Below are 27,503 nucleotides of genomic sequence, written 5' to 3' on the forward strand. Positions count from 1 at the left end.
GGCAGGCATAAGCTTATTTCTAATATTTTTAAGTCCAGGCTACTCTCTTAGATACAATGTTTAGAACACTTGTATACCAAAACAACTTTTAAATAAACATTTCCAAAAATTTGCATATACAACTTAGGTACAATGGATCTGCACCAAAAAAAAAAAAAATACTGTAAGAATCATGAAATAATTAAAGCTAACCTAAATTCTTCAGGTAAATAAAGTGGATGTTTTAGAGTAATAGGTATCACGTTTACTAAAAGTCAGTTCTCACTAGAGTTCATGCCTATTTAAAATTCTATCTTTAAAGATATTTAAACCTATTTTATGGTTCCTTACCACAATTAGACTTATGGAAGAGCTCAAACTAAAGCAACAGCATTTTTCTTAGCATGCACAAACAAAATAATCTACCATTTAGTCATCTCATGAACTTATGTTTTCACGTTTAAAAGACTGATCAAACTGTCTCAAAAATATTGGAAAGTTTCTCTACTTTGATGACATATCTATGCATCTCAGGTAGCATTTTTATATCCATATTCTTTTCTTGAATAAATGTTTTAATACCAGTTCACTTAAACATATGTAAAGATAAATGAAGCAGATTTTAGTGTATCAAAGTCATCCATAAGATATAACATGCAAAAACAAAACAAAAGCTTGTAAGTTTAAATGTGTTTGTCCCCCCAAAAAACGTGCAGGTACCCTACACTGAAGATGATTTGACTACCTTAGCCTTCTGTAAAAGTACAAAGCCAAGTTCTTTCTGATGGCCCACTTTGAAAATAATCTAATAGTATAAATTTTAAAATCATTCTTCTAGTCTTCATTAAGTATAATTTGTGGTAATAATACTTCTATCCTAAAATAGAGGCAGAGGATTGAGAATTTAAATCTTTTTCTGGGTGCTTAGTCTTTCTTAATGGTTATAATTTGTTGTATCAGCATAAATTAGGTATCTGTAAAATAGCCATTAAATACTAATTCTCAAGTATATTTAATGTACATATAAATCCTATGTTAAAAGTGAAAAGAAATATACAGCATAGTCCTAGGATTTCTAGATTGTTGACCATCAAAAAGTAAACCACCCTCTTTTAAGACTTAACAGAACTTTAAAAAAAATGGCTTCAACATATGAATTTAAGACTTTACTTTATTCAGCAAAATCATTTATTTACACAATGGGGAATGCTGGTTTGATTTTGTCAATGAAATAAAAACAAGTTGAACAGAGACAATACTGAACTGTATATGTATTTTGTATCAGAGCTGACCAACTGTTTCCTTACCTGTGTCAGGAACATCAAGAGTTACAGTATCACGAGGACACTGGTTAACAATACACCACAAAGGTCCAGTAACACCCTGGGCGCTTCCAATGCAATTACCAACTTTTTCTTTTTTTATAAATATATAAAAAAACAAAAAGTCAGCAAAACCAGCATTATGATGTAGTACACAGAGTATAACTCTGAAGTCAGTGAGTCAGTAAAAACCTTATCAGACCATCCATAGTTTACAAAGTGATCTCCTCTTCTTCAGATCACCAATACAGAATCCAACAGGTGAAAAAATATCGCTTTTTGGAAGATAACAATGATCTGATAAGGATTTGACTTAATGGACATTAAGAGGGGGGGGAGGGGAAAAAAAGGAATTGCAGAGCATAGCCCCTATTAGAACAAGCTAACTTTCCAGATTTTCCAAATTAAAAAAACAAAAACAAAACAAAAAAAAACCACTTCAACATGAAGCTACCATACAAAGTTTTTCCATTTTTTCTTTGTAAAAAGTTCAGAGTTTGCAATTTAATCCTGGGTTTTTAATGAGAAGGACAGTTTTGGCCTGGACTTCCCCTTGCCCAGGATAATTTTTTGTTCTTCTTTTTGTTGACGCTGTCGCTCTTGTTCTAGTTTCATCCTTTCCTCATGAATCTTTCTTTGCTCTTCAACAATTCTCAACTGTTCTTCAGCCTGAAAGGTAAAAGTAAAAAATTAGAATTTCATGTCTTCTATTAGTAATATTCCAGAAATTGGGTGACAAATTCATCAACAGGAGCACACAAAAGTATATGTTTAAAAAATCTTGCCTAAGATCACATAGAAAGTATCAGGAAAAAATACCTAGGAATTAGAAAAGAACTCCTTATTAATTATTCCAACATGTTCTGATTTTGTTTTTTATGAAAAATATATGAACAAATTGTAGGAAAGCACTTGAACATTTTGAAAATGAAAAGAAGTTTCTACAAATCATGTCGAGATCAGTATACATTTTTGTCCTATTACCTATTTTTATTTTATCTACACCCTCGGTGCACCAGATTAACAAACTGTCAAATAGGAATCAAGGCATGAATTTTTCGAAGTATGTTATAACCAATTACTGTAACTAAATTTATAATTAGAAAGGCATGCAAAAAGTATAGACAGAAATCCCCAACAGAGCTACATTATATTGTCAATATACAACCATGAAATAGTAAGTTTATTTCTGGAGAGAGAAATGAGACCTTTTTGACCTGGCTAACTATAAAATGCTATCTAATTTCAAATAGATACCAATAAAATTCCTGCAATGCCTTCGACTCCTTCACAACTCCTTCAGTCTCAAGCAAACGACTTCCTTCCTGTGCTCTCTACAGAAGACTCCCCTGTGCACCAAGAAAATCAGGTCATTCTCACAAGCTCCGTCCTCATCAAGCTGCTCCCTCTCCCCAAAGATTCCATGTCCACTCCCATAACTCTCAACCACCTGTAATTTTACTCCTCTCCCAGGGGACATTAGGAAGTGTGTGGTTGGTTGTCACAACGGGCGTGTGTTTCATGTGTATAGTGTGTGTGTGCATGTGTTGTGTGTGCATGCCATGTGTGTGTCATGTGCACACGTGTTGTGTGTGTGCATGTGTCTTGTGCATGCGTTATGCGTGCACCGTGTGTGTGTGGTGTGTCATGTATCATGTGTCCATGTGTAGGTGTGTGTCGTGGTGTGTGTGCGCATGCCGGGTGTGTCATGTGTGTGCCGTGTGCACACTGTGTTGTGTGCGCATCAATGCCTCATGTGTGGTGTGTGCGCATGTAGCGTGTGGCGTGTGTGCAAGTGTCATGTGTGTGCGCCATGTGTGGGGGTGGCGCTCCTGGCACCCAGTGGGCAGAGAACAGGAGAACAGGCCACCAGACGTCCTACAAGGCACAGGACAGCCCCCCTCCCCGACAACAAAGAACTATCTAACTCCAAAGATGAACAGTGCCAAGGTTTAGGAAACCTGCTCCAACCCTTGACTTGTAAATCTCAGCTATCATCACTGAGTTGTCCTTTTTTCCCCCTCCTGACCTTGATCTTAAAATACGCACTGCATCCTTCGAATGCCTTATTTCCATTCAAAGTCAAATTTTAAAAATTCACTGCTTACATCTCCATTATTCTACTGAACTTGTTTTTTAGATGGTCAAAAACTAATAACAAGTTTAGTGGCCTTTCCCTTTACTCATTCTTCTGTTCACTTGAACTTGTGTTTTAAAAATTTTCTCTCCTCCCATAAATGAAACACTAAGGTTCAAAAGGTTAAGGTCCTCCACGGATAGGTTTTTCTTTTCAGGAATACTAAAAGTCAATGTGACTGAATTATAGGCTTCACCGCAGAAGATGGGAAACGTAACAAGTTCTGGTATTCAACTTAATAAAACGTTTAAATTTTATCTTGTAGGTAAAAAAAAACCAACCCAACTTTTAAAGACATAAGTCACACCAGAAAGAGGTTTGTTCTACTTTAAGATGGAGGCCGGTGGGGTGGGGAGCAAGTAAGGGGAAGGACCGTGACCCTAAAAGGTGGAAGACAGTGGGCCGAATCCACTGTTACCAAGTACGGTCAGAGGTGAGGAAGACCCAAAACTGAAGAAGTGGGAATCAGGTGGGCAGGCAAGACGGGCAAGTGGATTTTCACAACCTTCTGTATCTTTGTGTTCTCCTAAGGTGGAAACCCAACAGAGAGCCGAAGTACCTCTCCCATACCTTTCTCCTAAGCTACATTTCCAGCTGGCTAAGGAACAGCCAACTGGGAAACCTCCTTAATACCTTCAGAACTCCACATGTTCAAGATTTACATTCTTCCAGCTGAACCCTAAAAGGTATCGGCCCTTTCTGCCTCCCTCCTGCCGCGCACCCAGCATGGCCTACTTCCTTCCCCCCCCTCCCTCTTCCCCGACACCACCCAGCGGCTCTCAGGTGTGTCAATCCTCCCCTTACAGCCTCTCCTCCTTTCTACTCTCTCCCCTACAGCTCTGTCCCTTCCCCTGCCGCCCTGCCGGCTCGGGGCCCCAGATCTCGCGTGGTCCTAAAATGGTCTTGTTTCCAGTCTCTCTGCCCTTCAATCCACTCCACACAACGCTGCTGGCTTCACCTTTCCTGAGCACTGTGCTCTCCTGCCCTCAGACTTCCAATGATTTCCACTGTGCACAGACATGGCCTAACTTCCTAGATTAGCGTACTATTTATGACTTCCCATATCCTTTCTACCTTGCCCCCAACCAGCTCAGCTCATGCCATTCTTTTCTACGACAATACTACCTGTGTGTCAAAGTCCATTGCAAATCACCATTCTCTTGTTTAGACTTTCACTGATAATTACAAGAGAAATAATCATCTGCTTCTGATCACCATTAGTAAATTCATATGCAAATTTATCCAGTTTTAATAAATCATCCCACATTTGGGGTAAGAGCATGGCACATGCAACTCAATCAAGACTTAATAAAGACTCTCAGGGGGTACGCTTGTGCTTTGGAAACTCTTTCCAGGATAAACACCCCAGACTCACTTTTCCATAAGGTTCTAACTCAGCCCCTAGGAAAGCAGATTAGAAAGAAGCTTGGGTGGGGACTAATGGGTTTGAACATCACAACCTCAACCCATTTGAGAAATTTATGAAAACTACTTTGGCACTATCCACCCCAAACTGCATTTCACAGTACTTTTATATCCAGCAATTTAATTTTCTAGATTTTATACTGTAAACATACTTGCATACATGGAAAATTGAACAAGTTTATTCCAACATGGTTTGTAAAAGACTGGAAAAACCCAAATATTCATCAATATGGACTATTAAATACATTATGGAAAATATATTAAAAAATACTGTGTGAATCATGTGATCATATTACCTAATCAAAAAATTAAAGATTTAAAAAGTAACTTCCTTCACAGACAGAAAATACTGTTTCTACTGAACTGAAATTATCTTTAGATTTGAGTGAAGAAAAAGTCAAGGTTCAGTTTCATTGAAGTCTACAAATACAGGAGACAAAAGCGTGTCTGTGTGTACAGAGGGAGAGCTGTAATTAACCAGGAGTTACAGCCACAGTGTTAGCCCCAGTGCTAAGCACATAGTGCCTAGTACAAGTACCTGACAATGGAATTGTTTTAAAAAATGAAATCAAGCAGGTCTTTCCCGTCTTTATGTCTAAATATTTGTATCTTGTTCTATTACAGCTTTAAACTAAGCATATACAGTTACACCTTGGCAAAGAAAGAAACAAGATGATGGATTTTCACTAACCTTACGGTAATCATATGTAAGTCAAACCTTTATGCTATACAGTGCTGTTATGTCAATTGTATCCCAATAAAACTGCAGAAAGAATAACAAAAAAAGACACTTCCAAATAAAAAGAATGATACAGATACAAGTGTCTTTACTTTATGTAAAAAAACATGTATCCTAAAATGTGGCCTGTACTAAGTTTTCAACAATTCTATTTGTAAAACTTACTCATAAGGCTTTTTTTGTAAAACAAAAAAGAATTTTATGACACGCATAGCTGGTCTTTAAGTTTCAGTACTTCAATAATCCTGGGAAAATCTTTTTTTTTTTGATCCTTACTATATATATAAAGAATGGGCTCTAACAGCAAGGACAATAACAATGAAATTATCACAGGGTAATTACGAGATGAAATAAGATAATTATGAGAGAACACACTGTAAAGTGCAATACTTTAAAATGCTGGGAATTATCTTTTAAACCAAACAAAAAATATTTGAGGGCCTAAGTACAGTGACCAGAGAAGGAAAACAACTATTTTAGCTCTAAAGTAAGAAAACTGGGGCTTCCCTGGCGGCACGGTGGTTAAGAATCCGCCTGCCAATGAAGGGGACACGGGTTTGAGCCCTGGTCCGGGAAGATCCCACATGCCGCGGAGCAACTAAGCCCGTGTGCCACAACTACTGAGCCTGCGCTCTAGAGTCCGTGAGCCACAACTACCGAAGCCCGCATGCCTAGGGCCCGTGCTCTGTGACGAGAAGCCCACGCACCGCAACAAAGAGTAGCCCCCGCTCGCCGTAACTAGAGAAAGCCCGCGCGCAGCAATGAAGACCCAACGCAGCCAAAAATAAATAAAATATAAAATAAGAAAACTATGTTGAACTGAAAGTTACAAAAACTTTTTCAACCGGAAGTTAATGAATGTCTTGGTAAACTGATAAATCTTGACAATAAAAGTAAATTTTAAATATTAAAAAAAAAAAACAGGCTATGGGCTTCCCTGGTGGCGCAGTGGTTGGGAGTCCGCCTGCCGATGCAGGGGACGTGGGTTCGTGCCCCGGTCTGGGAAGATCCCACATGCCGCGGAGCGGCTGGGCCCGTGAGCCATGGCCGCTGAGCCTGTGCGTCCGGAGCCTGTGCTCTGCGGCAGGGGAGGCCGCAGCAGTGAGAGGCCCGTGTACCGCAAAAAAAAGAAAAAAAGAAAAACAAAAAACAGGCGAGTTGAGAAAAACCAAACCCGTCTCTCATTTTAATACAGTGGCTTTCAAGTGATGAAAAACTGCCTATCCAGGGCTTCCCTGGTGGCGCAGTGGTTGAGAGTCTGCCTGCCGATGCAGGGGACATGGGTTCGTGTCCCGGTCTGGGAAGATCCCACATGCCGCGGAGCGGCTGGGCCCGTGAGCCATGGCCGCTGAGCCTGCGCGTCCGGAGCCTGTGCTCCACAACGGGAGAGGCCACAACAGTGAGAGGCCCACATACCGCAAAAAAAACCCCCAAAAAACAAAAAAACTGCCTATCCATCTGTAAGTGTGGTATGACTCTACACCTTACTTGCTAGGTATTCTTCTAAAGCCTTGCCTCCCACCTCCCTCTGCAGTTAACTGTCTGAAAGGCTGCTTTGTTCCTGATGATCCCATCTGCTGGCACATATACACTGTTCCTCTCCCCTCGCTTCAAATGTATGCTAAATTATTCCAAATGGTGGGAGGGTATGCACATTCGTATTCATACAGGTGAACAACACTAAATTCTCCTACAAGGCTAACGTGGTGGACATCAGGGAGGCCAAAGAGAAAGGTAATACACCCACCATACTAGAGCCATTACAGTGGGGCAGTCCTTCCCAGCCACTACACCCAGGACCCTGTTTGGTCTCAAAAAGGCTTTCAACCCTGCACCCCATGCAAAAAGAATGACTGCTGAGATGAAATACACAAGAGCAAGACATACGATTATAGTAGAAGGGTCTACCTAACCCCCTTCCCAGTATCTTTTGTCTTCCCCTCCCACTTTACCTAGAAGTCCTACTGCAAAAATCTAAAGATAGAAATATTTATCACGAGTGATTACTGGGATGATGGGAAGAACTAAAAAAATCTTACAGTTAGGAATCATGCCCCTACTCGGAAATGGGAATTTCTGCATTTTAACCTCCCAAAACATACCTCCTGTTTCACTCTGCCATTCTGAAATTTTGTTTCTTTAATGCACCCTCCCCTCCATAACAAGTATAACGTATGTCCCCTTTTAGATAAACAATGAGTAAAAAAAATATTAAAAAGAAATTTAATGTAATTAGTTTTGACCCTTAGCAAACTATCATGATGTTATTCATGTACAAGGTTTAAAAAAGAAAATAACAAAGAAGGAGTGAAAAAAGCAATTCCCTCTTTTCCCCCAGGGGCCATGGCAATTTAGTTATTCTGATAGTTACCTCCTTAGGATATACACTAACTATCATTACGGGATATCATTAGCTACTCATCTAAAGAGAAATCATACCACCACACTCCTTCTAGCCCCCTTTTACTTAAAGTACAAACAATTGCTTCAAGAAGGAACAGACTGACAGTTGAGCTTGGTTTGAAAAGAAACATTGGGTACAAAACTCACTGCCTTCCAGACCTCTGGAGAGAGTGCTGTGTTACTGCCAAAAGAGAAATCTGATACCTTCAGGATTTTATCATTCACGTCCTATAAATTTCACAAAAAAACTGTACTCTACTAGATGTGGTTCTTTTAATATTCTGTAGCCTAAATTCTCTGTTCTTTTACTCAGTTCTTCTGTTTGTCTTATTCAGTGTTCACTCCTTTTTGAGAAAGTTCTCCTAATGCCTGGTGATCCCTGGCTCTTAGCACGATCACATCAGGTCCTCCCCGGTTCCCACAACAGACTTGACCTTCCTTCCTTTTTCCTCTTCTCCCGCCCTCTGTACACCCTTATCACTCGCCAAGCTCAACTATTCTCGTTACTCTTTCTACTCCCATCTGATCTAGTGCCTACCTTCTTCACTGACCTCAGTGGCTTTCTCGTTTCTAGTCTCCATCCTTCACACCACCCCACACAACGTCAATACATTAATGTCCAGAAAGTTTTTAAAAAATCGTTGCCAAGAATACATTAACATCATTAAATCAGCTTTCTACCTTATCAACTGGGAACAAGCCTCTCAATGATTTAAAAATCCTTACCTAATTTGCCCACTCCTTCAAATTAAAATATTTAATTGACATTTACATTTGATGCCATACCATATTTTCCTATCTATTAAAATGTATAAATATGTCATTACGAGCCATCCTAAGTACTGTGCTCTTTCAACTTACATAATACACTCACTCTAGCATAAATGCCCCATTCTCTTTCCAACTATGTTAGTTTCCTGTAGCCACTGTAACAAATTACCACAAACTGGATAGCTTAAAACAGCAGAAGTTTATTCTGAAGGCAGGAAGTCCAAAATCAGTATCACTGCAACAAAATCACAGTGTTGATATTCCAGGGCCACATGCCTTTGGCCAGTACCTTCATATCTCTCTTCTGACTTCATGTCACCTTTTCCTATGTTAGTGAAGTCTGAAAGCCTTTCATCATTAGGTCTTCTCTCCCTTTCAATCCATGTTGGCAGTGCTTCTGCTGATATAACACCCTCAAAAACACTGTGAGTCTCCCATGTATATCAGGCCACTAGACAACAGGCTCTTCCACAGGTCTTTTCTGGACAATCTCATCTAATCCTGGCTTTTGCTAAAATGGCCGAGGTAACCTATGAGTCACAGGCATAAACTCTTCAGCATTAGCAAAAGGATGTCCAGTCATACCCTTAGCCTTCTTTCCAGAGCAAGTTTTTCTAATAGTGAATCTAATTTTAGCATCTTTTGCAATCTAAATAGGCTAAAAATTTCCCCAAACATCAAGTTCTCATTTATTTTACTTCTTGGTTCTTTCCTCAATTACTCTCCTCTTGCATTTTACATAAATATTGAGAAGAAACCAGATTGCACTTTGCTTAGAAATATCTTCAGCTATATATGAACTTCGTCGCTTAGATAAGTTCTGCCTTTCACACAACTGTAGGACACAGGTTCAGTTGGGTTTTCTTCCACTATATAACAAGGAATTCCTTCCCTCCAGTTTGAATAACATGCTTTCATTTTCTTTCTAACCCTAACCAGAAGTGCCTTTTTAAAAAAGGGATTTCTTTCTTCATGTTTGGCTGTGTTGGGTCTTAGCTGCAGCACCCGGGCTCCTCTCTAGTTGTGGCACATGGGCTCCAGAGTGCATGGGCTCTGTAGTTGTGGCACGTGGGCTCTCTAGCTGCTGCAAGTGGGCTTAGCTGCCCTGCGACATGTGGGATCTTAGTTAGTTACCCGACCAGGGATCAAACCCACGTCCCCTGCATTGCAAGGCGGATTCTTAACCACTGGACCACCAGGGAAGTCCCCAGAAGTGCCTTTAAAGTCCATATTCCTACTAACAGTCTAGGCATTTTCTATCATGTACCTCAAAATTCTTCCAGCCTCTACCCACTGTCCAATACCAGAAACACTTCCACATTTTTAGGTAACAAGTTATCACAAACTAGGTAGGCTCAAAACAGCACAAGATTATTCTGAGGGCCGGAAGTCCGAAATCAGGATTACTGGACCTAAATCAACGTGTCAGTAGGGTTGTGCTCCCTCTCAAGGATCTAAAGGGAGTCCGTTCCTTGCTTCTTCCAACTCCTGGTGGCTGCTAAGAGGATTCCCTGTCTTCTGACCACATCACTCCAGTCTTCAAGGCCAGTATCTTCAAATCTCTCTCTGTTCTGTCTTTGGCTTCTCCTGCCTGTGTTCTGTGGTAGAATCTCCTTCCATCTCCCTCTTATAAGGATACATGTAAAGGCATTTAGGGCACAGTAATAATCCAGGATAAACTCCCCACCTCAAGATCCTTAACTTATTCACATCTGTGTAGACTCTTTAACTGTCATATAAGGTAACACTCGCAGGTTCTAGGAATTAGAACATGGATATCTTTTTTTTTTTTTTTTTTTTTTTTTTTGCGGTATGCGGGCCTCTCACTGCTGCGGCCTCCCCCGCCGCGGAGCACAGGCTCCGGACGCGCAGGCTCAGCGGCCATGGCTCACGGGCCCAGCCACTCCGCAGCACGTGGGATCTTCCCGGACCGGGGCACGAACCCACGTCCCCTCCATCGGCAGGCGGACTCTCAACCACTGCGCCACCAGGGAAGCCCAGAACATGGATATCTTTTTTGGGGGGCAGGAGACATTTTTCTGTCTACTACACAAACATTAAAAAATTCTTTCTTACATCTCTCTAAGAACTCTTTTCAGAGCTATCTCTTAATTGCAAAGTGAGATCTGTTTTACTTGAAACTGAAGTATGTGGAATACATTTCCTATACAGTCAACCTGTAAACATGGTACTATCCTTTCACCTCTCAAGCTGGTGAGACACCACGTGTTATATATATAGCACAATGAGCACGCTCACTCTCCCTGACTGGCAAAAGGGAAAAGGGGAAAAGTATTTCAATATTAAAGAGAGGAAATATACTATAGACCCAGAATTTCAGGGGACAGTTTGAGGGGTCGTTTTTCCTACTGACATAACCTCCTAGAACATTTCATTCCATGGCAACACCTACTTACCACCTTCATTTAGTCTGTTTCCCATTCTGAATAAATAAGACTCATACACATTTCAGAATAGTATCTGGGCTTTTCCCAGACGCATCACTAAAAACTGTGTGAAGAAGAGGACTGTGAAAAATTTTAAGTACTACTTTTAACGTTTTAAAGAAAATTAAAATTCTCCATCATACTAACAACAGCCTTTCAAATGTCTGATGATAGCTGTGCAATGCCAATACTAACCCAAGAACTAGGAACCAATCTGCCAAAAAGCCAAGTCAAGCCAATCCACATTTGGATTAATTTTTGTTTGATTTTATAAACCAAATACGTATGTTCGTTAATATTTTCTTGCCTCCTTATGGACAGATAAAATCAAGTATCTTGATAAACAACTTGGAACTAAAATGAGCAAAAACTACTCTTGGTCTAGACCACTTATCGTGTATCATATATGAGAGTCCGTATGGCTTAGCTAATCTGTTCCTTATTACAGACATTACTGGGAGCAATCTTTGAAGTTTTGTCACGAGGGCTTACTTAAAAGTTAGTCTAAGTGTGGCTTAAATTTACTTTCTTTACTAGTTATTCTTACCTGATCATAATGGTGATACACATTACTTGTAAAAAAAAAAAAAAGTAGAAACTGGAGAAAAGTATAAGATTACTTATAGGCTTACCAATTAGAGATAACTATTCTCAGTACTTTGGCATATTTTCTATTAAATGTACAAATGTACATTTCAAATTAGGGAAATCATGATGTATATGTAAGTTTTGTATTTAGCTACTTCCCCTGTATTATCAGATGCTTTTTGACTACAGAAAAATCCACTGTATGTGTTATAATTTATCTAAAAACCTGGGCAATGTTCACTATTCAAATAAGGGGAAAACATTTTTGTGTGTGAATTGATTTGTACTGGATTCAGTTTCCATTAGGTAAGTTCTGAGGAGCAGAATTAAAATTTAAGGTTCCTGGTATATACTGATTTACTGGTATTTTCAAAAATGGTCATATCCATTTAAACTCCCAGGATAGTGCACTATATCAAGGGTCTCTTTATACCATTTTCTTGCCAACACTTGGTACTAACAGGGGGAAAAAAAGTCTTTTCAAATATGGTATGTAGTATTAGAGAAAAAGAAAGAGAGGGGGCATTTCTTTGCTTTTCCATTAAGGTTGGGATTTATTTTCAGGAATTACAGCTACTTTTCATTTTACTTGTGTGAAATTACCTCTTTTACATCTTGAAGTAGTTTTTTTTTTTTCCCCCTTTCAGGAAGTTGGTCTCCTTTATTGATTTACAAGAGATCACTGTGTTCTTCTTTCATGGTTATAGACAAGAAATCTCCCCCAGGGTACATTCTTTTCCAACCTGTCTAATCTGCTTTCAAAACCTGAACTTCTGACTACACCTAAAGTGGGTTTACTACAACTACTACTGCTTATCCCAAGAGATCCCACACATTCTTGCTTTTTTTTCTAATTCTACTTCCCTAAAGGTCTTTGCCCTACTTCATTTCCTCACCCTCTTGTCCTCACTCTAAATTCAATTTCTAACTGTCCATCAAGGTCCAGAGCAGTGGTCTCTCTTCCAGGAAGGTTCCCAGGGCAATTATGTCAGTTACCTCACGTAACTCATACCACTCAGCAAATATTTCCATATCGTTCGTTAGCTGACTTTTCTTCGAGTTGGCCTTGTCTCCACAATTAATACACTAAAGCCTTTAAGAGAACTTAACATCCTGGCTACTTTTATCTCCAAATTACTTTTTATTCATATGTCTATTATTTTAACAAGACTTACAATATATTCTATGTAGTATTTCCTAATGCGAATACTAGGAAACGTGTATAAAGATTAAAGAACTGTGCTCAAAATTGAGAGGAAGGCGAAAGGACAATAAATATGAGAGAAACTGCAACAGTGTGCCCTGCATGTTTATACAGTAACATTTTCTCGTCTCTTCCTACACAAAGGGTACTCTACTTTCCCGGCAAGGACGTGGCCACCAATAGAACCAAATAAAAATTCATTCTCTCCAACAGGAACAATAATTTTTTATGCTTCCAACGTTACTGAACACAAGAAGCAAATTAGTTATGTCCAGATTTTTACAAATTTTCCTCAAATTCAAGCTTCTTTTTCCCTAAGATACCCTTTTCACTCAAGTTTTATTGATAACATGCAGTCAGAGCAGCATCACTGCACAGTCTATTAATACGAAGTCAAATTCCAGGGTTCTAGAGCAGTGCTACTCTAAGTATGGCCCATGGACCAACAACAGTGCAAACTATAACTGATCCACAACAAGATATGCAGAAGCCAAGAATAAGCATTTTAGAAACTTCTATAGCAATTTGACCTAATTTTTCTAATAATTCATCTTAACTGTATTTTGCAGAAGTAGAGGTCTGAGACAAACTGGGATTAAAAGACAAAAACAAAATCTGGGCAACTTTACTACCACTTGAAAAGCACTGCTTTAGAATATGCTTTGCTAATCTTCTATTTTTATGGTTCGTTTGGGTAAACAAAGAAGGCTATTAGAGGAACATAAGGAGGCCAAGCTGTCCCTAGGCACTCAGACAGCTACCCCAGGGTCAGAAAGGATCAAGACTTTGGCAGGGTATACCAAGTTTAGAACCTTTGCTCTAGAAGTCACAATCTGGCCTTTCAGGACATCCGCAAACTGAACTCCCTATACAGTCTCTTACACCACGTTCTAAGAGGAATTCTATCCCACGTACTGGGTAACTTTGCTTCAATGTTTCTAGCACCAACTATGCTGTTCATCTCTCCTGCAAATATCCATGGCCTTACAAACAAGACTATAACTACCTTTCAAAGCTCAACCTTCAAAACTAAAATTAAGATGCACACTTCCCAGGGGATTTTCTCCTTATGTGGAATCACTAAAAAAAAAAAGCATTATCACATATGTATTAATCAGCATGTATTGATACATCTTATTATGACTTCTCACCCACCTCATATTCATGGTGCTTCTTCCACCTAAGCAGATTTTAAGGTCTTTTCATTGGTAAAGCACGAGTAGGTCTTCCCCTTTCCTTGTGGCTTTCACAGTAACCAGGACGGCGATATTAAGAATCCCTTGCATCATGTTCAGTAAGTTGTTTAGGGTATTTCTAGTTTGGCTCTTATCTGGGGCAGATTATCTTTTAAAAGATCATACTCTAGAACCAACTGCTGGTGGTTTTAACTTCCACATTCTTATTTACTATAAAACAATTATTTATAGTCCTCCTTCACCAACCCCCCAGTGGGATCCACTGTTATTACTTAGATCCTCCCAGATCTTTTTCTGTGCCTTTATAAACACAGTCACAGAATTTGTTTTTTCTGAATCGCTTAACTGGAGCTTACATCTTGCTTTTCTCCCCCAGTCAAGAGTATGACTTAGCAGCAAATGTCTTCCTATGGCTGCATGATTCTCAACACATTTCTAACTAGACAAAACTTGTCTATAACCAAGAGTCCCTCTAGGGTCATGTCTTCATTCCTGGGCAGTAAATACCACAAAGCCTCATTCATCCTGAGTAAATTTCCCTCTATCTCTGATTTATATTCTTACTTTGAAGTAGAATTCCTATATGCCATCTTCATAAGGAAAAGAAAATTTTCCCTTATAATGTGACTCTCCTTCTTCTTTTTTTTTTTTTTGCGGTACGCGGGCCTCTCTCACTGTTGTGGGCCTCTCCCGTTGCGGAGCACAGGCTCCAGACGTGCAGGCTCAGCGACCATGGCTCACGGGCCTAGCCGCTCCGTGGCATGTGGGATCTTCCCGGACCGGGGCACGAACCCGTGTCCCCTGCATCGGCAGGCGGACTCTCAACCACTGCGCCACCAGGGAAGCCCCTTCATTTTTTGATTTATTTATATCCATAGTCCTTTAATTCTAGCTTTCTTTTACATCATGCTGAGAATGCTTCAAAATATATTCATACTCTTAACTGGGGACACCCTACTACCCCAAAAATTGTATCTATTTTTAAATTCTATTTTAAATGTTAGTATATGCTACAAACAAACAAAGAGAAGTACTAAAATACAGAATGGGAAAGAAAAATAGAAGTGATATGTATTCATTTTTCTATTTAAAAAATTTACTTCAATATTCTTATACTGACTTCTTTATTAAAATGTAAAAATTGTATCTCCTCTTACATCCGTATCTCATATTGTAATTATTTAAGTCTCTGTGTTCCTTGTTAGATTATAAACATGAAATATGAAAAAAATTTATTAATCTGATACACTTACTATCAAATATATACTCTCTACTTATTCTGTCTAGTAACTGGTAACAAAGCAACTAATGCCAAGTGAAACACTGCATATTAGTAGGCTTAATTACGAACCTTCAAGTTTTTGTTTTTGTTTTTTTAGGTACAGAAGAAATTAGGGATGGGGATAGTACAATTTCCCCTAGGAAAGCTGTTTCAAACCACTGTGAATTTTGGAATTTTCTCCAGATTAATCAGAATTTCTGGCTTGCCCCAAACAGATTCCTCTAGAAGACAGTAGCTAAAATCTAGTCAACTATTCCTACTTTTCCCTCAAATCCCTTAAAATAGTCCCGAGAACGCTAAAATATTTTTCACGAATGCTTTATACATACCAGTTTGGCTTGTGCTTCTGCAATTTTTCGGTTATTCTCTTCTAGTATTCGCTCTAGCTCCTCACGTTTTGCACGTTCTTCCTCCTAAAGGGGAGGACATGTTAAGATGTTAGAAAAATAAAATATTTTTTTATTGATAAAATATTTACTAATCTTCCTCTGAATTTTTTCGATCTGACTAAACAGGGTAGCTTTATAGCTACCTTCTGTCTGACAAATGATAAACTGTGCAGTCACTAAAATTTGTTTCTAGTACTAAATTTAAATCATCCCTCCCAGTCCAAACAGCAACCAACTAAACCCTCCCTAATGACAGTTTCCTGGCAATTATTACTAATACTTTAATATCACACAAATCAACAAGGACAACTACAAAACTGGATAGTATTTACCAAATTAAAAAAATAATATATAAAATATAAATAAAGTGAATATTTGTCTCACCAATTATGTATACCTACGTATTCTTTACCTATACTCCTTTAATCAGCATTAAAAGTTGAATATTTACTGTCTTGTCCAGTGTCCTGCAGAGTGTGCTCCTCGGCTGCCATACGCGCCAGCTTCCTCTTTAAAATGATTTGTACTGTTAGCTTGGCAATACCTGCATCAGCAGCTCAACCATTTATAAAGAAACAACATACAAGGAAGGCTGAGCTGAGGAATGCAGATGTTTATGGTAAGAAGGAACAAAAAATGTAATTCATCATTCCTAAGGCAAACAATTAATAAGAAAAATACATTTACTGTTAGTGAAAAATACAAATGGTAATCCATACTTCATGGAACTAAGGGCTTCTTCCATGGGGAGAATGGACTTAACATTCAGATGTTGACAATTTCTAAAGGCAGCTTATCTTGTCATCTACAATCTGAACTGAAATTCAGGAATCCAGGGGGTGCATGGTCAGGAAATAAAATTCTGTAATTTATTTTTTCTTGGAGAACTTAATGAGATTTTATAATGCAAACTATATGAAGATTGCTTGATGGTTTGGGCAGTGTTGAGATCACAGCATACATATTCAAATGATTTTAATATTTGGAAAGACTGTCAGAGGGTTGTGTCCGTGTAAAAAAAAATTGTTAATATGAAACAAAAAGCAAATGAAGAGAAAAAAATCTTCCTATGATTAATAACTCGCTACAAGACAGCACCATTACTCCAAAAGTATCTTCATTATTAAAGGCACTAACAAAAATTTCATATACTCAATGGCACAGAGTTTGTGATATCCACCAAATATAGACATGTATATCTAGTTAAAGACAGCACAAGGGAAAATGCATTTGAAAAGCTAAGCTTACTGGGAAACAAGAGATTTAATAAGATGTCAACTTGTCCACAATAATGCCAAGATTAAAAATGACAATGAGTCACATATTTTGAGTCAAACATTGAAGTTCAAGAAAATATAACCACGGGATTTCCTACGGCACACACCAATGGAATTCACAGTCACTGTGCAAACTATGTTGAGGGACACACAGTGCTGTAAGGTAATTTGCCTTGAGTGTGCCAGTGACTTTCAACAAGTTTTAGGATCCTGGAGTAATCAGTGCAAATAAGCCATAAAGCTTCAGTAGCAAATTACTGTCTCACAGAAAGACATTTTCAACTTCTGCTCCAGCTGCTGATAAAACAAATCATGTGTTTAGCTTGACTCCAGACAAGGACAACCTGTTCCTTCATAACTCTCTAGAGAAAAAAAGGAGTTGTTAGTAGATACTAAAAAAGTGGACGAATAATCTGGACATTTTTCCTAAAAAGACCTTTGAAACACATTAGGAAAACGGAGGGCCTTATGATCAGAATGCTAGAATTAGTCCGTTGTGTTGAGGCAGGATTTGGGGTAGGGGGGTGAGGGATAAAAGAAGGAAAAAAAGAAGAGCAAGAAAACCTACTTATCAAAAGCAGGTGCTATCACTCAATGTTAGGCCCTGCTCTTTTTAATCTGACTGAAGGCAAAAAGCCTCGCACAGTCTAGGCAATAAGAGAGATAAACAGAAAAGAAGAACACGTAACCACAGGTGGATTTTTAACCTTTTCCCTTTACCACTCCCTGTCTCCCCCCACCCTCCCAAAAAAAGAATGTAAGTCCTGCAGCCATGGCAAAAGTTTCAAACACTTCTCAAATATGTAAGCCAGCTCCATTAGATCAAAAAGTATCCTTGGATAGTTTTATGAAAATAGCTTTTAAATATCAGTCAGCACATCTGAATAGGCTAAAAAATTAACTTTCGCAGCAATGTTAAGTTTAGACGAGAAAGGAATTGGTCTGCATTCCATCTCTTTCTGAACTGCGCAGGAGGCACACCCGACACTGAAAGTTTTGCCATGGACTGTCTCTACTTTCCAAACGACCGAGCGTTACCTCTCTGGCTTTTTGCGCTGCAAGCTCAGCTTGTCTCTGTCGCTCGAGTTCTTCGAGCAACTGCTTTTCCATGATGCGCTTGGCCTCCTCGACCCTTCGGAGCACTTCTCGCTCAATCTCGTCCTTCCTTTTCTCCAATTCTTCCTCCACCCTTTTTGCCACCAATTCTTCCACTCTTCGTGCCGTTTCTTCCTCGATGAGTTTTTCTTCTATTTCCTGCTGCCGGCTAGCAAACAAAGTGGGGAAAGGACTTAGATAATGTAAGAAATAAACCTAAGAATTGAAATAGAACTAGTTGTGAGTCTGTAAAACACTGAGTCTGCTTACATATTTCTAAGATTTTACAACTCATTTTCCTATAACATTCAAGGAAATGATAGATACCAAAAGATTAAGTGATACAGAAATTCAAATAAATATAAAATCATGTTTTTTTTTCTTTTGTCACTTTCTAAAGTAAATACAAAAAGACTAGTCTATACAAACAGCTTATTAATGCAGTAGTTTTAGGAACTGTAGAGTGAATCTGAAACAGGAAATCTACTTTCGTTACCAGCTTCATAAGGAAAGGACAAGCTACTAAATATATGATTTGCTCATCTGTCAATCCATTCAGTCTAAGGACTGAGCTACAGTGAAACCAGGAGAAACTATTATGTAGCAAGCAGTTCAGACCAGCTAAATTCATTCTCCCCTCCCCCACCCCAAGCAAGATCAGAATAAAGACAGACTCAGAGATTCAGACTGCTAAAGCAACATACTGTAGTTTTTAGCAAAAGTACAGGCAAACTTATTCAGGTTCTAAACTTTTGCCCTTTACTGCACCTTTTCTTTCGTTAACTGACTTTCAATTCAAAGCTCTTCTAGATATGGGAAAGTGGATGAAATATATTAGTATCACTTCTAAAAAGTTCAATGAAGCATGATATCGTTTAATTATTTTAATCCCATTTAGGTATTATAAATGAACTTATTCACTCAAAATGAAATTCTGTGCTGAAGATACTGACATTTATCAAGGCACTATAGTGGAAACCTTGCACATTTTATACCAATGACCTCCAATATGACAGCCACTAGCCAGATGTGTCTGGTTTGAACTGAAGATTACTAAGAATAAAAGATATAAAAGACCTCAAGTATTGTTATTTGATTACATATTAAAATGAGAGTATTTTGAGACAGACTGGGAATATATTAAAATTAATTTCACTAGTTCCTTTTTAATGTGGCTCACACTGTATTTCTCTTGAACGGCATTATTTGAGACAATAATTTGTGCTAGAATGAATGCAGAGACTCTGAAAGTATACCTAAATCTTAAGAGGTCAATCTATTAATGCTGCATATTTCTCACAATCCACAAAATTAAACAGAATCTGTAACCCTTCTATCTTTTGATGACTCGTACATATGTATGAGAGTCATTCAATTTATCTGTTTAGTGAAGACTTTACAGTTTCTAAGTGACCTTTAAATACCCAATCCACTTCAACTCAACTCTGCTTTGGGGGGTGATTCAATTCCCACTGAAGTGCTTTCATTCTCAACTCCTGTTATTTATTCACAGTGTTACCACACTGACACCAGTGTATCTAATATTCTGATTCGTATCTGTTTCTGCATTTATAATCTTTACATATTTCTGTCAGGGAGATAGTAACTACTTGAGAAGTCATAATTTCTGTTAGGTTCTAGATATGTGTGATAACCATTCTGAAGACTCTGTTGCTTGTTTCTTAAATATCTCCTCCCCAACGCTAAATTATTGGTGATTTTCACTGGGGGAAAAACCCCCCACAAAAGCCTAACATGTACTCTCTATCTATATTCCTTTTCCTTTTTTAACTTTGAATGAAATATAGTATTAGGGTAGTTTCAATAAGCCTTTAGCTATAGCAGCTTAGTAGAAGAGAAGAGCTATCCACCCCAACGCTCGAATGGCCAGGAATACCTAAAAGAACTCAGGCAGCGATTTCAATGGAAATGAAACTAGATTCCAAATATAAAAATATTGTTTCTCTACTTCATCCCAAGAGAAAGACAGAAATATGAAATGAAACAAGCAAGCTAACAACTGCTGAACCTGGATGACAGCTGTATGAGGATTAATACCCTATTTTGCTGAATTGGAAAGCTTTCATGACACGAAGTTTCAGAAGCATACCCCCCCCACGCTTTCTTCTGTTAGGTGGTTCTTATAAAATTAGTAAATGTAGCAACGTCTACAAAGAAACCTCATTTTAAAATATCACAAATGGTACAACTCTGAAAGCAGAACACTGTAAACCAAGTTCCAGTTAAAACTTTCCACACACAGTAAAAGATGAGGGAAAAGAATGGGATAAGGCTTTGGGTTAGTTTATCAGTAGAAAAGCTGCCTAATTAACTGAGGAATTTGGTAAAGGTGGAAGAGACCTGACACATGCTCAGGGTGTCTGTCAGGCAAACAGTCCTTAACGGACAGCAACGGGGCACCGTGCCAGTGGGACCACACCTCCACAGCTCTGGTCAGCAAGGAGAAAACGAGCTCCAAGCGACCCCGTTGCTGACTTGGAGCCACGTCAGCATGCTGTCACAGCTCCCTGTGTCTCTGCTCCCACTGACGGACACCAGAGAGGCCAGGTGACAGGCCACACAGGGTGACAAGCAGTGCGGGCAATAGGTGGCTGCTGCTAAGGAGTCCGAGCTAAGTACAGCTCAGCAGTTTTCCAGCCTCAAGGGGAGGGCAAGTGGAAACTCCCGAGCTCAGCTGAAACCCAGAGGATGAGAAATGGCCGAGTGGAGGTTCTCACAAGGCTGCTCATCCCCCTTTGTTCCTGCAGGCACCACGGGGCACCCCCAGGACTGTAATTAAGCCTTGCTGCTGCGCCCTACACAAGGAGACAGGCAAGGTCAGGGCACCAGAGCAGAGCTGCTCCCCTACAAGCATGATCAAGGATGTAATTTTTGCTGTCACGGTTATTTTCGGTAAGGTTAAAATTGCTACTTCAGCACTCAGAAAAAAGTTTAAATCAATGTTTAGATCCAGGGCTGAAAAAGTTAGGAGCCGGATATTGCTTTAATCCCCTTCCCCCCACACACCTGGATCCAGAAAACCAAGGGCACACGAACAACAGAATTGAGCACTTGAGAGATACGACAAGTCTTTATTGAACAACCTACTATGCACTAGATGCTGTGCTACAAACCTGAACCCCGCTAATACCTACTAATAGAGCCTATACTTCTGTGACTCTGTTCTACAGCTAAATATAAGTATTAACATACATGATAAGTAAAAATTCTCCGCATGTTTCAGCAACCTCTGTATCCCTGTGTTTTTCTTCTTTCGTCTGTCTTTTCCCACAAAAGCACAAACATATAAGGTATACAAATGAATGAAACTTAGTGCAACATAGCCTTCCTCTACCAGTTAGCTGAAGGAGGGTGGGAGGGGTAGGTGGCTGTTAAAATTTTTAAAAGTTCATTCTTATTGATGACAAACTTATTATCATAATCAATGATAAGGGAGCTACAGGGCGAACTTTCTTAAGAAGCCCTGACACTGTCTCAGAAAAGAAAAAAAAAAAACCCAACAACCCATTTTCGCCATTAGTATCTTAGGAAAGATCCTTCACCTAAAATGACTGCCTAGCCATTCCTTAAAACTGTTGTCATAGGAGCTGTCACTCTCTTGATATTCTTTTCTTTCTCTAATCTTTTCCTCAGGCTCCTCTGCTGAATCCATCCCCTTGCTAAGAATCTGTGAGGTCTTCCCTGATGGTGCAGTGGTTGGGAGTCCACCTGCCAATGCAGGGGACACGGGTTTGAGCCCTGGTCCGGGAAGATCCCACATGCCGCAGAGCAACTCAGCCCGTGCGCCACAACTACTGAAGCCTGCGCGCCTGGAGCCCGTGCTCCACATCGGGAGAGTCCACCGCAATGAGAAGCCTGCGTGCCACAAGGATGAATGGTCCCTGCTCGCTTCAACTAGAGAAAGCCCACGTGCAGCAGCAAAGACCCAAGGCAACCAAAAAAAGAAACAAACAATCTCTGATCCTGATGAAAGGGTTGAATGAAAATCTTGAAGTTTTTCAATAGATAAGAGTAGGTCCTCATTTTCTCCATGCTCTCAGAACACTAATCACAATCAACTTTAAAATGGCAACTATTAAAACAAACAGCAAGGGCCCATCGTTAAATGCGAGTATGACTTTGTACAGAGCATTGGTTGATATTATTTTTAAGTCTTTAAAATGTACAAACTCCACCCTAGTAGTGCCCTTCTAGGAACTGCTTCATAATATTAGCAAACAGTATTTACTCAGTACTGAATAGACACCAACTACTCTGCCAAAAGCTTTATACTCCAGGGCATCCTGTTCATCTCCGATGGCTCCTGAGGCTAAACAGGTGACTGTTAGGTGACCCTCAACCTAGGCAACTCCAAAGATAACGATCTTAAGCATGCTACTACCCTGCACTGTTTCTCCACGACAAACATTAAAGGCAAAAGGTATGCACACAAATTTAGCTACCAAAATAATTAACTAAAAAATTGATTAAATTCTTACCAACATCAGCTTGATCTTATGCCCTAATGTCTTGTCTCAAAGCCCTAACCTCCCTGAGGTACGCAGTTCCAATATAACGAATTTGCTCTCACAATGAGCATTCTTCTAAGAATCACTCATATAGATCCCAGTTCACTTTAGACACTCTGATTTAGAAGGCTCTCGATATGCCATGCAGTTGAACACCAAGTATATGCGAACCGAGATACCACAGGCTACAGTAAGTTACTACGCCATTAACATTATCCTGATCTGCTGCAAGTCATTTTCAGCCACTCATTTTTTCCAACAGTTATTACAACAGGCATAAAGCGTCTCAAAATAATACATATGAAAAATGATAAGGGGGCAGAGGAGGAAAGAGAGAGCAACACTGAATGACTGGGACGTAAGGAGGAGAAGGAAATCTTCTGAAGTGAATTTTCAACCACAGGAATGAACTTTTCAACAGTGAGGAAAAAACATTTTTTTTAAATTTTAAGGTCTGCCTTTTACTGCATCAAGATTGTAACTTGTAAGATCACTTCTTAAAATCACCAGGTTCAATCTGCCTACATGTAAAAAAATTGCATTAAATAACATTATTTACTGAGTCTCATTACACACATGCCAAGTATCACCTAAATACTTTTAATCTTCACAGTAAGCAAGACAGGTATCTCCATTTTACAGACAAGAAATCAAGCTCACAGGTAGGTAGTGTATTCAAGGCCTCAGAATTGTAAATGGCAAAACAATCTGGTTTCCAACCTTAAGGAGACCTTCTAATCGGTTAAGCCCAAGAGATTTTAATTTTGCCGTCTCTCTCCATCTCACACTGGACCTCTAGAAGGCACACTTGACAATGCGTGTTCTTGTGGGACCTTCTCTCTCTCTACTCCACCACACACTTTTCTCCCTTTGTCCAACTGTACATCCGGACATTCCCGAAGGTTCTTTCAGTCCCATGAACCAACTGCTCTTCTTCCTCCACTCTCTGCCTGGGCCGTTCTATCTACTCTCAAGGTTTCCCCCAGGCTTCAGTCCCCCGTATCAACCTTGGATGAACTCACTATATCCAAAATCTAGCGCCTACATTGGAAATGCCAAGTCCAGGTTTCTGACATTTTAACTAGTGTTTGACCTACAGCAGTTACTTAAACATTTGGTGGCTGAGATGCAATAGCCACAGTATAAACATGAGAGCCAAAACAATGCTTTATTTCCCTTATGTTTCACATCCAATTTTATTTGCCCAAAATGCTTCTTAAATCTGCCCCTCTCTTCCATTCCAACAACTGCTCCCTCACTACTCCTATGTGGACTTACTGTAACTTTCTATCCTACACAGCAGTACATGCTCCGTTTAAAAACAAACCTACAGTCCCACGCCATTTGCCTGCTTAAAACCCTTCTGGTTCCTATGATGAAATCCTAGCTCCTTAATATGGCAAGACCCTTCCCATGATTCCCAGCCTCTACCTACCTCTCCAGCCACTCCATGACTTGAATACTTACAGAAATTCATGTTCCAGTCAATAGTCACCTCTTTACTCCACCTAAGACCATACCGCACCCCTCCCTCCCTTTATTCTGGCAGGGGTGGAGGGGGCTCCCTCCCTTGGTCCACATGTATCCTCCTATGCTTAGCCTGACAGAATCCTATTTTTACCTGCCACTCACTCCCGAGGAGCACTAAGGTGTTTACCCATCCAGGATGCTTCCTTTTCACAGTCACATCACTATCACCGAATTTACCACACTGTGTTATTACCTACCTACCTGTCTTCAAGCTAGACGGAGACCTTGGAGGGGTCAGTCATCTTCAGATTAACAGCTCCTAGCGTAGTGTCTGGCACTTATTAAGATGCTCCGTAAGGGTCAGTTGAATGAACTAACCAACAGGATTTGTAAATAAACAACGACTTCTGCCCATTCCCATGACTGCAAAACCTAGATCGTTCAATCGTCTCCTCTGCATTAGTAGGCGTTAGACCGTACTAAGTAGTGCCTGCTGCACAACACGCAGGGATTCCGTGTACAGGTGGCTGCTAGCTCTGCCCCCGCCTCCCTTCATAAATGCTAACGGCACTGTGCTTCCTCTATCAACTTGGGACAATGTAACTGCTCTACTTTCTCATTTCATCCCTGGATTTCTTCTCTGCTATTCGTGTGTAGCTTGCTAAATGCTTCTATCCATTCCTTGCACACCAAGTTTCCTTTCACTCTTCCCCATAAGTCTCGGCTCTCTAATGAATGGCAAGTCATTACTCTTTGGAGGTATCCTTTGTTTTCACATGGAAATACTATCTCAGAGTTATCTGAGGTAATTCTTTGAAATGTTCATCTGTTGACAGTCAGTTGAGAGCTGCATCTTCACAGTTAAGGATCTTGTTCCAGACCAAAAAAACTGGATTCTATATAATCAAGATTTCTTGTGACACAATTATTCGTACTCGGTGTTCATACTTCCCACCAACAGTTCTAAGTAAAGGAAAAATGCACGCGTTGTGCATGTTTTAAAGAAACGCAGTGAAAGAGCTCTCCAGGTACTGCTCCTCCAGTAACAGTAGTCAGTTTTCCAGTCCCCTACCTCTTAATGATTTCCTTTCAGAAACAAGCTTTGCTGGAACATAACACAAACTACACTGCAGAAAGACTGAAAACGCCTACACAGTTCAGGACTCATAAATCTGTCTCAGGAAAATTCTATATTCAGTAACTCTCCTGCCTTATGAGCACTTTCTAAACATGCACTGAAGAACTGAGGAAGATGGCTGGTTAAACAGGGAGAGCTGGCAAATCTCTCCACCTTTCAACGTGGCTTTGGGAAAGAATACCCAGCGCATCAGAGTACCAGGGTCTTGAACCAAAACACAACTCTACACTTTAAAACCAAAATTTCATTCGTTTCGAATCATTTGCACCTACTCTTAGACCAAAAGGTACTTGAGAGGTGACTCTTCTGCATATGACCAATGCAAAAGTAAAAGCGAATATTCTATCCTCTGAACAGCACGTATACACCACAAAGGGAAACGAGTTACAGTCTTGCACCGAAGTGTGCTACGGAGACCTACAGCCCATAACTAGTAAAGAGTGAAAAGACGGAGCAGGCTTCGATTGGTCACACAGGTGAACTCAAGCGTCAAGATTCATTTACCTCACTGCACACTTAAGCTGCGCGCATTCTGTTTTTACACCTCAGAAAACAAAAAGAGCAGGCCCGAGACAGGAAAAGCGACCGCGACGTCTCTAACAGCAGGAGTACAGTAAAGTAAAAGGACTTGTTTTGGGTGCGCGTACGTTCGACCACCTGAAACGGTTCACCTCCGAGAATCCCTGTCCCGCGTTTAGGGTGCAAGGCAAGAACGCTCTTCTGCAGGGGGCCCCCAACGTCCTCCGTCCACTTCCCGGGGCCGGCCCGCTCCAAACCCACACGGAACTCCACCCCCTACTTCCGGGACGCTCCTCCTCCTCTCGCGCCAAAACGCTTGCCCTGCTCCAAGCCCTTCCAGCTCCATCCCCACTACTGCCCTTCCCAGCCAACTCGTGGGTCTGTCCTGCCCCAGGCTTTCCACAGGCCAGGGTTGCAGCCGCTCGGGGCCGGTCCCTGAGACCCCGCTAACCTCCTTCACTCCCCCCAGGGCCAATCAGCTCCCCCCTCCCCGCCACCCAGCACCCGCCGCCTCCCCGGCTCCCGGCTCCCGGCTCCCGGCCCCTCCCCCCGCGGGCGCTCACATTTTTCGTTGCCGCTCGAACTCTGCTTTCTTCTCCTCCTCCTCTCGCTTCTGCTTCTCGTCCAGGCTGCTGCGCTTGCTCACCGTGCGCCCGAAGATGTCGATGCGGTCGGGCGGGGACGAGGCGCGCTCCCGGTCCCGCTCGCGCCGGGACACGGCCGTGTTGGTGGAGCGCGAGCGGGACCGCGACTCCCGCCGCCGGTTCCGTTTACTTTCCCGGGACTTGGAGCGCTTTCGCACGCGCTCCTTGTCCCGAGACCGCGACCGGGACCGGCTCCGCTTCTTGTTATGTTTGCTGCTCTTGGTGTGTTTGGAGCGGGACGAGCTCCGGCTCCGAGACCGGCCCATCCTTCCGGGCGACGCTGTGACTAACCGCTGGCTTCGGGCCCCGCACGTGCCCGGCTGTCTTCGTCTCTGCTTCCGGAAGCGGGCTGGCAGTCTTGTCGAGGCTTGGGGAAGGAGAGCTATCAGCGAGCTGACTTTCTGCCCCCCCCTGAAGCCGACGGCCGCCACGAAGGCCGCCGCCAACGACAAGGCCGCAACGCCAGGAATTGCTAAGATGGCAGCCGCGGCTGCACCGGCCGCCCCTCCCACAAGGCCCTGCGCGCAACGCGCCGTCACGCGAGCCCCGCCCCCTGACGCTTCCTGCGGAAGGCGTGGCGAGCGCGTCCGAGCGCGCTCGGCTCTTTCCGCCAGCCCCGAGCCGATGTGCCGCGCGGACTTGGGAGACCTTCGTCTCCGCTCTAGAGCAGTTTTGCTTTCTGGTAAGATGCTGACACCGTAAGCATGGAACTGTCCCGTTTTGGTGCGAATGAAATCGTGCCTCGGTACCAACTTCCTGACTGCGCTGTATCCTAGGAACTGGTTTTGTCAGGCAGGCCAAAATGGTGTCAGAGAGACCCTGGGCAGATCACTTGCCTCTCTGAGCTGAGCTCCCTCATTTGCGCTGTGGAGACACCAGACACCACGCTTTATGACGTGGTTGTGAAGCTCACAGGGTACAAAGGGGACTGAGATACATGGAAACCAGT

At 41.1% G+C, this 27,503-nt stretch overlaps 1 protein-coding gene across 3 annotated transcripts; it reads right to left on the minus strand.

Annotated features, from left to right (window-relative positions):
- Positions 1-1,132: 1,132 nt before the first annotated feature.
- Positions 1,133-26,960, minus strand: ARGLU1 (arginine and glutamate rich 1). 3 transcript variants are annotated; one of them, XM_081214498.1, is made up of 4 exons: positions 26,474-26,960; positions 18,198-18,423; positions 15,823-15,906; positions 1,133-1,970 (listed from the first exon to the last, which is right to left on the minus strand). In XM_081214498.1, the coding sequence occupies exons 1-4, from the start codon at positions 26,818-26,820 to the stop codon at positions 1,806-1,808; spliced, it is 822 nt and encodes a 273-aa protein (XP_081070624.1). In that variant the 5' UTR covers positions 26,821-26,960; the 3' UTR covers positions 1,133-1,805. The 3 variants fall into 3 exon arrangements, 1 of the variants encoding a protein (XP_081070624.1); XR_014013569.1 differs by having other exon boundaries at positions 1,907-1,970; positions 15,823-16,391; XR_014013570.1 differs by lacking the exon at positions 1,133-1,970 and having other exon boundaries at positions 15,829-15,906; positions 16,334-18,423.
- Between the last annotated feature and the right edge of the window lie 543 nt (positions 26,961-27,503).

This window comes from Mesoplodon bidens (genome assembly GCF_964165515.1).
Source record: "Mesoplodon bidens genome assembly, chromosome: 17".
Lineage (NCBI taxonomy): Eukaryota > Metazoa > Chordata > Mammalia > Artiodactyla > Ziphiidae > Mesoplodon > Mesoplodon bidens.